The sequence below is a fragment of the Molossus molossus genome, unplaced genomic scaffold (assembly GCF_014108415.1).
Source record: "Molossus molossus isolate mMolMol1 unplaced genomic scaffold, mMolMol1.p scaffold_m16_p_23, whole genome shotgun sequence".
Classification (NCBI taxonomy): domain Eukaryota; kingdom Metazoa; phylum Chordata; class Mammalia; order Chiroptera; family Molossidae; genus Molossus; species Molossus molossus.
The window spans coordinates 2,358,150-2,370,550 of NW_023425359.1; the positions used below are offsets into that span (position 1 = coordinate 2,358,150).

At 44.5% G+C, this 12,401-nt stretch overlaps 1 protein-coding gene across 1 annotated transcript in view; it reads left to right on the top strand.

Annotated features, from left to right (window-relative positions):
* The window catches only part of GPR137B (G protein-coupled receptor 137B), a 52,365-nt gene extending 40,249 nt beyond the window's left edge, over positions 1-12,116 (top strand). Inside the window, exons 6-7 of the mRNA XM_036277647.1 lie at positions 8,291-8,415; positions 9,962-12,116. Of these exons, the coding sequence (XP_036133540.1) occupies positions 8,291-8,415; positions 9,962-10,049 (213 nt within the window). The 3' untranslated portion in view covers positions 10,050-12,116. The remainder of the gene's footprint in view (positions 1-8,290; positions 8,416-9,961) is intronic.
* Positions 12,117-12,401: the final 285 nt, after the last annotated feature.

Here is a 12,401-nt window from a genome sequence, read left to right on the forward strand (position 1 = left end):
TGCACCAGTCTGCATTCCCACCAGCAGTGTACTAGGGTCCCCTTTTCTCCACACCCTAACCAGCACTTGTTTGAGGATTTGTTGATGACAGCCATTCTGGCAGGTGTGAGGTGATACCTCATAGTTGTTTTAATTTGCATCTCTCTGATGATTAGTGATGTTAAGCATTTTTTCATATGCCTCTTGGCCATTGGTATGTCCTGTTTGGAAAAGTGTCTATTCAGGTCCCAATTTTTTAATTGGGTTATCTGTCTTCCTTTTGTTGAGTTGTATGAATACTCTATATATGTTGGAAATTAACTCATTATCCGATATATCATTGGCAGATATGTTCTCCCATACAGTGAGTTCCCTTTTCATTTTGATGCCAGTTTCTTTTGCATTTTAGTTTGATGTAGTCCCAGTTATTAATTTTTTTTCTTTGTTTATCTTATCCTAGGCAATGTATCAGTGAAAATTCTGCTACATGTGATGTCTGAGATTTTGCTGCCTTCATTTTCTTCTAGGATTTTTATGGCTTCACAAGTGACATTTAAGCCTTCTATCCATTTTGAATTTATTCTTGTGTGTGGTATAAGTTGGTGGTCTAGTTTCTTTATTTTTTGCATGTAGCTGTCTAATTTTCCCAACACCATTTATTGAAGAAGCTGTGTTTACTCTATTGTATGCTCTTGCCTCCTTTGTCAAATATTAATTGAGCATGTCTTGGATTGATTTTTGGGTTCTCTGTTCTGTTCCACTGGTCTATCTGCCTGTTCTTGTGCCAGTACCAGGCAGTTTTGATTACAATGGCTTTGTAGTATAACCTGATATCCGGTATTATGATCCCTCCTACTTTGCTCTTTTCAAGATTGCTGTGGCTTTTCAGGGTCTTTTTTGGTTCCATATAAACTCTTGTAGTATTTGTTCTAGATCTGTGAAGTATGCAATTGGTATTTTAGTAGGGATTCCATTGGGTCTATAGATTGCTTTGGGTAGCATGGACATTTTAATGATGTTGATTCTTCCAATCCATGAATATGGTATGTGCTTTCACTTTTATATCTTCCTATATTTCTTTTTTCAATGTCCTGTAGTTTTCTAGAACAGGTCTTTTACCTCCTTGGTTAGATTTATTTCTAGGTATCTTAATTTTTTTGTTGTTGCAATGGTAAATGGGTTTGTGTGTGTGTGTTTTAGTTTCTCTTTCTGTGTGTTCATTATTGGTGTATAAAAATGCCAGTGATTTCTGGGTGTTGATTTTGTATCCTGCTATTTTGCCAAATTCACTTATTAAATCTAGTAGTTTTTTTTTTTTTTGGTGGAGTCCTTAGGATTGTCTACGTATAATACCATATCATCTGCAAGTAATGATCGTTCTACTTCCTCCTTTCTAATTTGGATGCCTTCTACTTTTTCTTCTTGTCTGATTGCTGTGGCTAAGACTTCCAGTACTATGTTGAATGAGAGTGGCAAAAGCAGACATCCCTGTTTTATTCCTGTTCTTAAGGGAAATAAAAGCTTTTAGGTATTGCCCTATATTGGTATTGCCCTATGAGTATGATGTTGGTTATAGGTTTGTCATACGTGGCCTTTATTATGTTGAGGTATGATCCTTCTGTTCCCTCTTTGCTGAGAATTTTTATCAAAAATGGGTGCTGGGTTTTGTCAAATGCTTTTTTAGCACTTATTGATATGATCATATGATTTTTATGTTTAATTCTATTTATGTGGTGTATCTCATTTATTGATTTGTGAATATTGTAACCAGCCTTGCATCACTGAGATAAATCCCACTTGGTCATGGGATTTATAGTTTTTTCATTGTATTGCTGGATTTGATTTGCTAAGATTTTATTTTATCCTCATCTGAGGTCATTTTGCATTTACCTGAGGTCATTTTTGCATTTATCTTCAAACAGAGTGGGAGGGAGAGAGGAGGGAACAGAGAGAGAGAGAAACATTGATGTGAGAGAGACACATCAAGTGGTTTCCACCCATACAACCCCAACCGAAGCCAGGGACAAATTGCAACCGAGGTACCTTAGCGGTAACCGAACCCGGGACTCTCTGGTCCATGGGCCGACGCTCTAACCGCTGAGCCAAACCAACCAGGGCCGATTTGCTAAGATTTTGTTGAGGATTTTGGCACCTATATTCATCAGGGATATTGGCCTGTAATTTCCTTTCTTTGTTGTATCTTTAGCTGGTTTTGGGACTAGGATTATGCTGGCCTCATAAAAAAAGCTTGGAAGTCTTCCTTCCTCTTGAGTTTTTTGGAATAATTTGAAAATAGGTGTTAGTTCTTTTTAGAATGTTTGGTAAGACTCCCCTCTGAAGGTGTTGGACCAGGGCTTTTGTTTGCGGGAGTTTATTGATTACTGTTTCTATTTCTTTAATTGTAATTGGTCTGTTCAGGTTTTCTGAGTTTGTCGTTTTTTCTTACAATCCTTTGTATTTCTGCAGTGTCAGTTGTTACTTCACCTCTTTCATTTCTGATTGTATTAATTTGGGTCCTCTTTGTTTCTTGGAGAGTTATGACTAAAGTTTGATCAATCTTGTTTATCTTTTCAAAGAAGCAGCTCTTGGTTTCATTGCTCTTTTGGTTTTTTAAGTCTCTATGTTGTCTATTGCTGCTCTGGTCTTTATTATTTCCTTCCTTCTACTAACTATGGGTTTTTCTTTTTGTTCGCCTTCTAACTCTTTAAGTTGTAGGGTTAATTTGTTAGAAATTTTTCTTGTTTCTTGAGAAAATTTTCTTTTTTCTGTAGTGCTATGAACTTCCTTCTCAGGACTGCTTTTGCTGTGTCCCATAGATTTTGTGTTGTTGTGTGTTCATTTTCATTAGTTTCCTGGAAGTTTATTTCTTTCTTGATCTCATTGGTAATCCATTTATTGTTTAATAACATGCTGTTTAGCTTCCAAGTGTTTGAATGTTTTTGAGTGTTTTTATTGTAATTTATTTCTAGTTTCATGGCATTGTGATCTGAGAAGATGCTTGATATGATTTCAGTCTTCTTGAACTTGTAGAGACTTAGTGTATGTCCTAACGTGGTCTGTCTTTGAGAATGTCTTGTGTGCACTTGAGAAAAATGTATATTCTGCAGCTTTAGGGTGAAATGTTCTGTAAATATCAATTACATGCAGTTGATCTAGTGTGTCATTTAGAGTCTCTGTTTCCTTGTTAATTTTTTGTCTAGAAGATCTATCCAGTGATGTCATTGGGGTGTTAAAGTCCCCTACTATGATTGTACTGCTGTTAATTTCTCCCTTGAAGTCCTCCAGAAGTTTAAAAATATATTTTGGTGCATACATGTTTACCAGGGTTATATTTTCTTGTTGGATTGATTTTTTTAATACTATGTAGTGACCTTCTTTGTTTGTCTCTTATTGTGGCCTTTATTTTGAAATCTATCTATACCAGCCTTTTTTCGTTTCCATTTGCATGGAAAATTTTTTTCCATCCCTTCACTTTCATCCTGTGTGAGTCTTTTGTTCTGAGTGAGTCTCTTGTAGACAGCATATATATGGGTCATGTTTTCTTATCCAATCTGCTACCCTATGTCTTTTGATTGGAGCATTTAAGCCATTTACATTTAAGGTTATTATCGATAGGTATTTATTTGTTGCCATTTTTATTCTTTTTTTTTTTTTTTTTTTTATCCTCACCCGAGGACATTTTTCCATTTTTTGTACAGACATAGTGGGAGAGAGAGAGAGGAAGAGAAAGAGAGGGAAACATCGATGTGAAAGGGACACATCGAGTGGCTGCCACCCGCACGATCAACCAGGGCTGGGGACAAACTGCAACCGAGGTACATGCCCTTAGCGGGAACCGAACCCGGGTCTCTCCTGACCGCAGGCGGACGCTCTAACCGCTGAGCCAAACTGGCCAGGGCCATTTTTATTCTTTATGCCTGTGTTCCTCTTTCTCTCTTTCTTCTTTTTCTTCCAACAGTCCCTTTAGCATTTCTTGCAGTAATGGTTTGGTGGTAGTTGATTCTTTTAGCCTTTTTTTTTGTCTGTGAAGCTCTTTATTTCACCTTCAATTTTGAATGTTAGCCTTGCTGGAAAGAGTAGTCTTGGATTCAGACCCTTGCTTTTCGTTACTTTGAATACTTCATGCCACTCCCTTCTGGCCTGCAGTGTTTGTATTGAGAAATCAGCTGACAGTCTAATGGGAGCTTCCTTGTTGGTAACTTTCTGTCTCTCTCTTTTTGCCTCTAAGGTTCTTTGTCTTTAATGTTTGCCATTTTAATTATGTCATGTCCGGATGTGGGTCTTTTTTGGTTCATCTTGATTGGACTCTGTGTTTCCTGGACTTGTGTGACTTTTTCCTTCACCAGGTTAGGGAGGTTTTCTATTGTTATTTCTTCAAACAGGTTCTCTATTACTTTCTCTGATTCTTCTCCTTCTGGTACCCCTATGATTTGAATATTGTTATGTTTCATATTGTCCCAGAGCTCCCTTAAACTCTCCTCTTGCTTTTTAATTTGTTTTCCATATGCTGCTCCAATTGGGTGTTTTTTTCCTACCTTGTCTTCAATTTTACTGATTTGGCCTTCAGCTTCTTCTAATCTACTATTGAATTCTTCCAAGGTATTTTATTATATCAGCTATGCCATTCTTAATTTCTACTTGATTTTTATTCATAGCTTCTATCTCTTTTATGCTGGTGTAGTTCTCATTCAGTTGCTTATAATTCTCACTGAGTTGTTTGAGCACCCTTAAAACCACTGCTTTGAATTGTTTATTTGACGAACTGCTTGCCTCTGTTTCATGTAGTTCCTTTTCTGGTGATTCCTCCTTTTCTATCATTTGGGAGTTATTTCTTTGTCTCACCATTTTAGTAGTCTGGTAGTTTGGGGCCAGGTGAGGCGTGTTGGGCCATGTAGGCAGGTTGGTGCAGATCAGATAAGACTGCTGTGCCTCCCAGTCTGTTCTGGTGCATGGCCCTCCAGCTGGCGCCTCTCATCTGCTGTGAGCCTGGGAGGATTGACAGCTGGTGGCTCATGTTTGTTTGTTTTTGTAGGTGCTGCTGGGATGTGGGTGTGGCTGGTACGCTGCTGGGGTGCAAGGGTCCCCAGGCACTGCTGCTGCCTGGTGGAGCTCAGCGCCCAATCTTTGTTGCTGCTGTTGCCAGGGGATGGGTCTCAGCTCCCAAGCCTCTGTTGCTGCTGGGCACAGGGGTGGTGCTTGGCTCCAGAGCCTCAGCTGCTCCTGGGGGTGGTGCTCGGCTCCCGAGCCCTGCCGCTCTGCTGGGAGCAATTGCCTTCACAGCACCAACACTGTGCACTGGCCCCCATCGGCACAGCGGGGGCCACTGGTCCGATGGTGCAAGGCACATTGGTGGCCATGAGTCGCTAGGCCTTAGCCACTCTCTGCTGCCTCCTCCCAGAGGACCCAGTGGATCTTCCAAAATGGCAGGGTCTTCCAGCCCTGAGCAGGGAGAAGGCCCGGCCAAGCAGTGCACAGCTGTAGCAGGCTGCTCCCCCATCCACAGCACAGGAACCCTCAGCCCTAAGTTTCCACACTGCTGCATGGTTGCTCATCCACACTCAAATCCACTCACACTCTCTCACACTTGCTCACACCCTCACACACTCACCCTGGCTCTGGTCCTGCCCAATGCCATGTTCCTTTTTTATCTGTCTTTCATTTTGTTTATGCGGTATACCATGTTAATTTATCTGTGAATATTATCCAACCTTGCATCCCAGGAATACATCCCACTTGATATTGGTATATGATCTTTATAATGTACTGAATTCAGTTTGCAAATATTTTGTTGAGGATGTTTGCATCTATGTTCATCTAAGATATTGGCCTGTAATTTTATTTTTTTGTAATTAGTCTGGTTTTGGTGTCAGGGTACTGCTGGCCTCAGAAAATGGGTTTTGGAGCCTTCCCTCCTCTTGAATTTTCTAGAATAGTTTGAGAGGATAAATATTAATTCTTCTTTGAATGTTTGGTAAAATTCACCTGGTCTTTTGTCTGTTGGGAGTTTTTATTATTGCTTCAACTTTGTTAGCAGTTATTGGTCTGTTCAGATTTTGTTTCTTCCTGATTTGGCCCTGGGAGATTGTATGTTTCTAGGAATGTATCCATTTCTTCCAGGTTGTTTATTTTGTTGACATATACTTTTTAGGGGTATTTTCTGATAATCCATGTACTAGACCCAAGTCAGAGTTTCTGGGGTAAAGTTTGAGATTCTCCATATATATTTTTTGTTTAAACAGCTTTGAGATATAATTTTCATACCATATAATTCACCTATTCCACGTGTACAAGCCAGTGGCTTTTTGGATATTCAGACACGTACAACCATAACCAGTTTTTAGAACATCTTATCACCTCACAGAGAAACCCTGTACCCTTTGTCTATCACTCCCATCCCCTCCGCAACCCCAGCTCACCCTCAGGGTACTTTCTGTCTATAGATTTCCCTTTCTTGACTTTCATACAAGTGGTTTATATCGTATGTGGTTTTCTGTCAGGGTTCATCCATGTTGTAGTATGTATCAGGACTTCATTCCTTTTTATGACAATAATATTTCATTGTATGGATATACCATATCTTGTTTATCCATTCATCTGCTGGTGGACATTTGGGTTGTTTCCATCTTTTGGCTATTGTGAATAATGCTGCTATAAATAGTCACGTACAGGTTTCGCCCTGGCCGGTTTGGCTTAGCAGTTAGAGCGTCGTCCCACGGACCAGAGAGTCCCGGGTTTGGTTCCCGCTAAGGGCACATACCTCGGTTGCAATTTGTCCCTGGCTCTGGTTGGGGTTGTGTGGGTGGCAACCACTTGATATGTCTCTCTCACATCGATGTTTCTCTCTCTCTCTCTCTCTCTCTCTCTCTCTCTCTTAAAAAAAAAAGTCACGTACAGGTTTCTGTGTGAAAATGAATGTCTTCATTTCTCTTGGGATTATATCTCGGAGTACAAATTGCTGGGTCATATGGTAACTGTGTTTAACTTTTTGAAAAATTGCCCCTCTTTTCCACAGAGGGCATACCATCTTACATTCACAGAGGCTGGTCGGATGGCCTGGCTCCCCCACATCCTCCCCAGCACTTCTCTGACTCTTTGATGCCAGACTCTGCGGGTGTGCGTGCCGCCTCCCTGTGGCTTTCGCGTTGCCGTTCCGATGCCGGGTGATGTCAGGCAGCGTTTCATGTGCTCATTGGCTTTCCTGGAGAAATGCCTCTTCAGATCCTTTGCCCATTTTTAAATTGAGTTGCCTTTTTTTTATTGAGTTATAAGAGTTCTTTATATATTTTAGATGTTCCTTGTCAAATACATGATTTGCAAATATTTTCTCCTTTTCTGTGGGTTTTTATGCTTCAAAGGACACCATTGAGAAATTTAAAAAGTTTTAATTTTGATGCGAAGCAGTGTATGTTTTTTCTTTTGTCACTCATGCTTTTGGTGTCATATCTGAGGTTTCTTTGTCAAAGTCTGGGTCATGAAGATTTGCCCGTGTTTTCTTCTAAGAGTTTTATGGTTTTTACTTTAACATTTAGGTCCTTGGTCCATTTTGAGTTACTTTTTATATGAGGTCAGGGTCCAACTTCAATCTTTTGCGTAGACATTCTTGAGCCGCTACAGCAGTTCATTGTCGGGCACCACCTTGTAGGATCCACTTTGCCCCTGGATTTGGTACATTAGCCGTGGAAACGCAGGAATTCACGTATAGATACCCTCGTGTGACAGCTGTGTTTCATCCTCTTCGGTTAACCTTGAGCTAGACCACTGATGACATGTACAAGGATGTCAGGCAAGTACGGGCTGCGAAGCCAGGTGAGGTTTGCCGAGCCGGGCAGGTCTCATCTGCTCACCTGAAACCAGGCATTTGAAACTTTCTGAGAGGCAAACTCAGCTTGGGGACAGAAACAGGATGAAATAATTACAGAGTCAGGGTATAGAAATGGGATAAGAAACTTTTTCAAAATTATTTCATCATTATTTTATTATTTAAAATTGCTCTGAATGCCCACATTGTCATATAGGTTTATATCCAGTTTGGGACCATCTAGTGTGGCTGATTTGAGCATTGTCCGGTTTTCTGTTATGATTAATACTATGGTAGTTCATTGTTGAAAGCAGAACTCTGAAAGATTTTGTCCATACTGATAAAAGAAACAGAACTTCTTAAAAATATAGGCAAGAGAAATGACCACTGTGGCTGACGGAGAGCCTCTGTCCAGAGGGGCAGGACGTCTTTTGTCTCCCGCAGGACATCTTGTTTTCCTGTCGTGGGAGACCCGGTGTCTGAGCACGCACTGAACGGTAACTGTCTTTCTAGACCAGCCCTGGAATGGTCCCTGGCCATGGGTTCAGTCCCAGGTCCTACTTCTTTGACAACCCTCGAAGATACGACAGTGATGACGACCTTGCCTGGAACATCGCCCCTCAGGGCCTTCAGGGAAGGTGAGCCCCTCTTCATGGAGGCATGGGTAGGAGGGGAGGGCAGCCCTGGTGCATGGATTCCAGCGGGAACAAAGCGCCCTGTGGAAACCCTGCAGCTGCAGGTAGGGTGAGAAGCAGAGAGGATGCACCTGTGTGTGAGACTAACTGCAGCCAGAGCACAGACCCGCTCCCGGGGTTATGTGCCTCTCACCTGGGCCAGGCCACCAGCACAGTCTGAGGACAGGAGAGCGGATTCCCTTCCCCTGTCCGCAGCCCTGATGTTTCAGCCACACACCACTGTGCATCTGGGACTGGGAGGCCAGCGGGCCAGAGGAGGACACTGGCTGCCCTGTGCTTGTCCCAGGACCCTGCACTGTTCCTGGGAAGGGGAAGCTTCAGGCCCAGTGCTTCTTAGAAGTGAGAGCTTATTGGACGCGATCCTTTGTGGACTTAAAGACCTGTCATTAGCATTTTACCCCAAGGCGCACCCCTTCCACAGCTACCCCACCATTACCCCCGCCCAGGAGGAAATGAAAAAGATGTGCAAGTCCTTAGAAAACCTTAAAAGAGCTTGAAGGGAGCCCTTGTTTAGGGGCAAGGAACTGAGGAAGAGCTGGGAGAACAGCCTTCCCGGTGGATTGGGAGGCAGACATCCGTCAGATGAAATAGAAGATGGTGCTGGGAAAGCGGCCGCAGACCAGCCCGCAGATGCAGGCAGCACAGCCCGTCTGCCAGCGAGCAGGGGGCAAGGGCGTCCTGAGGTCCAGCGCTGTCCTAACCTAACCCTGAAACTGGCCCCTGACCCCGCCGCATTTCGCACGGCGTGTGTGTTCTCTGTGGATGCGCCCTCCCCCTCCCCTGCCGGAAGCCAGAGCCGCGGGAGTCCCCCCTGCCTCCGTGGGGAAGACCCGTCCCCTACACAGAGGAAAATAACAATAAGTGTACACTGTGAGTGCTAACTCTGTATTGATACTGTTCTAAGCAATTTATAGGTATTAACTCAAAAAAGCCCAACAAGGTAGTCGCAGATGATGAAGCAGGGCACAGAGGTGCCTGTCCAAAGACTCACAGGCATGAATGATACGCACTCTGCGTTAGGGTCCACGTACAGGTTGTTGCGAGGACATTTTGTTACATGTTGTCACTGGTTTATGGTTCTAGTAATTCTGTGCTGTGGGCTCTAAAAGTTCAGCAGACTTTTGTGAGTGGACTTTTGGCTGCTGTGCAGAGCACTGTCTGATGGAAAAATGGGCTTTAAGAAGCTGCCTTAAAAAACCTTGGAACTGCCTGGCTGGTGTGGCTCAGCGGTTGAGCGTGGACCCGTGCACCAAGAGGTCGCCGGTTCAGTTCCCAGTTAGGTTGTGGGCCCGGTCCCCAGTCGGGGGCTTGCAGGAGGAGGCCAGTCATTGTTCTCTCTCATCGATGTTTCTATCTCTTCCTCTTTCTCTAAAAATTAATAAAGAAAAAAAATTAAAAAAGAACACCTTGGAATTGTGGGTAGTTTATACAAAGTCATCAGTAATAAGAATGATGTTCGAGTCACCGAAATGCGTCTTTTTCTTTGCAGTGTTCCTCCGGACTACTGCGACTGGGCACAGGCCAGCGGCCTCCTGGCACACGCGGCAGCCTCACCGCCGGACTCGCTCGGGTCCTGACACACCAGGCCGTGGGCAGCACCGTTCAGGTTTATGGAAGATTCTCCTTTGAAAGGCCTCGGAAGGACTAACTTAGACAGCTGAATCTAGGGCACTTTTCCTTAGGAAATAGGACTTGATCTTATTTTTCACAGGTTTCTGATGGCTCCATAGGACTAAGCAATAAGTTAGACTGATAAAACCTTATTTTAGTACTAAAAAGGGAGCCTGGCAGCCTGTTTCAGTGGGTATAATTTAAACTTTAAAAATTCCGTGCTTTGATAAAAATGTATTTTATATAACTTAAATAATAATGCTAAAATATACTAGGGGTTTTTGAGAATGTTACTGCAATACATGTTATAGTTTGCACAGACTTTTATGCATAATTCACTTTAAAAGTATACAGTCTGTGGTCTGAGGGTTCTTTAAGGGTTTTGGGCCAAAGCGCTCCTCAGACCCCTACCTCGCGGCCGCTCAGTCTGAGTGCTGGGGCTGCGTGCGCTCGGGGCCAGAGCGGAGCCGTGTCAGCAGGCTCCCGGCCAGGGCCCTGGCTCCTTCGCGCTCACCGCGGCCGGGTGGTGGGTCCCTCCAGGAACCTCGGTGCTGCCAGAAGTTCGGTGCTCCTGTTCAGGAGGGCGCTCACCCGCACGCTCAGATGACAGTGTCGGAACGTCGGCAGAGCTCGCTCACGTTCGCAAGCTCCTCTGCTCTGGGCAGGTTTCGCAGTGTTCAGCCCCATGAAATGTGTCCGTTACCCCAGGGCTGTGGCAGGAATGCGCGTTCCCAACTCTGGACGTCCGTGATGTTGAAGGAGGGATCTCAGAGGGGTCACTAACAAGTACCCTGGCCCCGAGCCCCCAGACTGGGGAATCCTAACAGTGTTCCTTTAATTTCCAACCATATTTAAAACCTCTTTCTGAGTCGCTCCGAAAGCAGCTGCCGGAAGCTGCGCGCTGCCCGGGGACGCCCTCGACACCGCACGGCCCTCGTCCCAGTCCCACAGGAGGGAGGCACGTCCCAGACACCTGCTTCTGCGTCTTTCCTTTGGTGAAACGTCATGAAATTCTGGTTCTCCAACCACAAGGGCCCCCAGGACCTCCGAGACGCTCCTCGGTGCAGCGTGTCCGTGCTTCTGCGCAGGGAGACTGCCTGCTCCGGAGCCCCGGAGCCCCGGAGGTGCGTGCTGACTGCCGCAGAGCAGGGCTGCGGCCCTAGAGCAGCGCTTCTCAGCCTGGGGGTCGCACGACCCTTTCACAGGGGTCGCCTAAGACCATCGGAAAACACACATTCCCGATGGTCTTAGGAACGGAGACACCGCTCCTGCACCGTCTGCAGGCGGCCGCCCACCCGCAGGTGCGCCCACGGACAGCAGGAGCTGTGCGGAAGGGTCCGGCCTAGGGAGGAAGCTCCCCTGCTCTGGAGGAAGTACTGTCCCCCAGGCGGGCCCTGCCTCCCAGGGAGTTCACTCAGGACGGGGAAAGGCGCTCTGACCCTTCAGAGGTCTCTCCCCGCCCTGGGCTTCAGGAAGTTTATCTCGGGCGCTGACTGCACAGCGATCACGTCTACTCTCTGACCCCGGAGGGATTTCAGACGGGGTCTCACGTCTTACCTCGGTCGTGACGGTTTTCATGCGTCCGGAACACCTTCCCCTGCGTAATCCCACTGGACAGTCCCACCCTGCAGTGTAGGGAAGCATCTGGGTCCCACATCATTTAAAATCGTCACTTCAGGGGAAATTTTACACTGAAGCAAACTTTGCACTGATCATTCAGACTGCCTTAAGACATACGCTGTTCATCTAAATAGCTCCAAGAACACCCTTGTCGCCTGTCACACCATCTTTGTCACTGGTACTTAGGATCTCAGGCAGGTTCATATGCTCAGCGCCAAGTCAGCTTTCAGAAAAGCGCTGCAGCTGTTCATGTCAGCTCATCCAAGGGTAGATGTATTCTTACATTTTTAAAAATGTTTTAAAATTTAATTTATTGATTTTAGGGAGAAACATTGATTTGCTGTTCCACCCATTCACTGGTGCTTCCGGGGATGGAGCCGCAGAGTGCTGCCCCGACCAGCTAAGCCTCCCGGCCAGGGCAAGGGTAGATACATTTCTTAAAACAGTAATAAAAAAATCACTAAAATCATGTAATTATTATACTCATCTTATGATGTGTATAAATACTTTATTACTGTTATTACTGGTAGAGAAATTGAAGTACCCAGCATTAATTGGAAAAAGCCATAATCTGTTTTTGTGATAAAGCTGCTAGTACTTATTTGAACTGTTATTTTTTATTAGAAAGGATAAAAATGTTCTAGATGCCTATTTTTCTCTTATTCCCCTTTTTAAAAAGTAATGTTAAAGCACAAGTG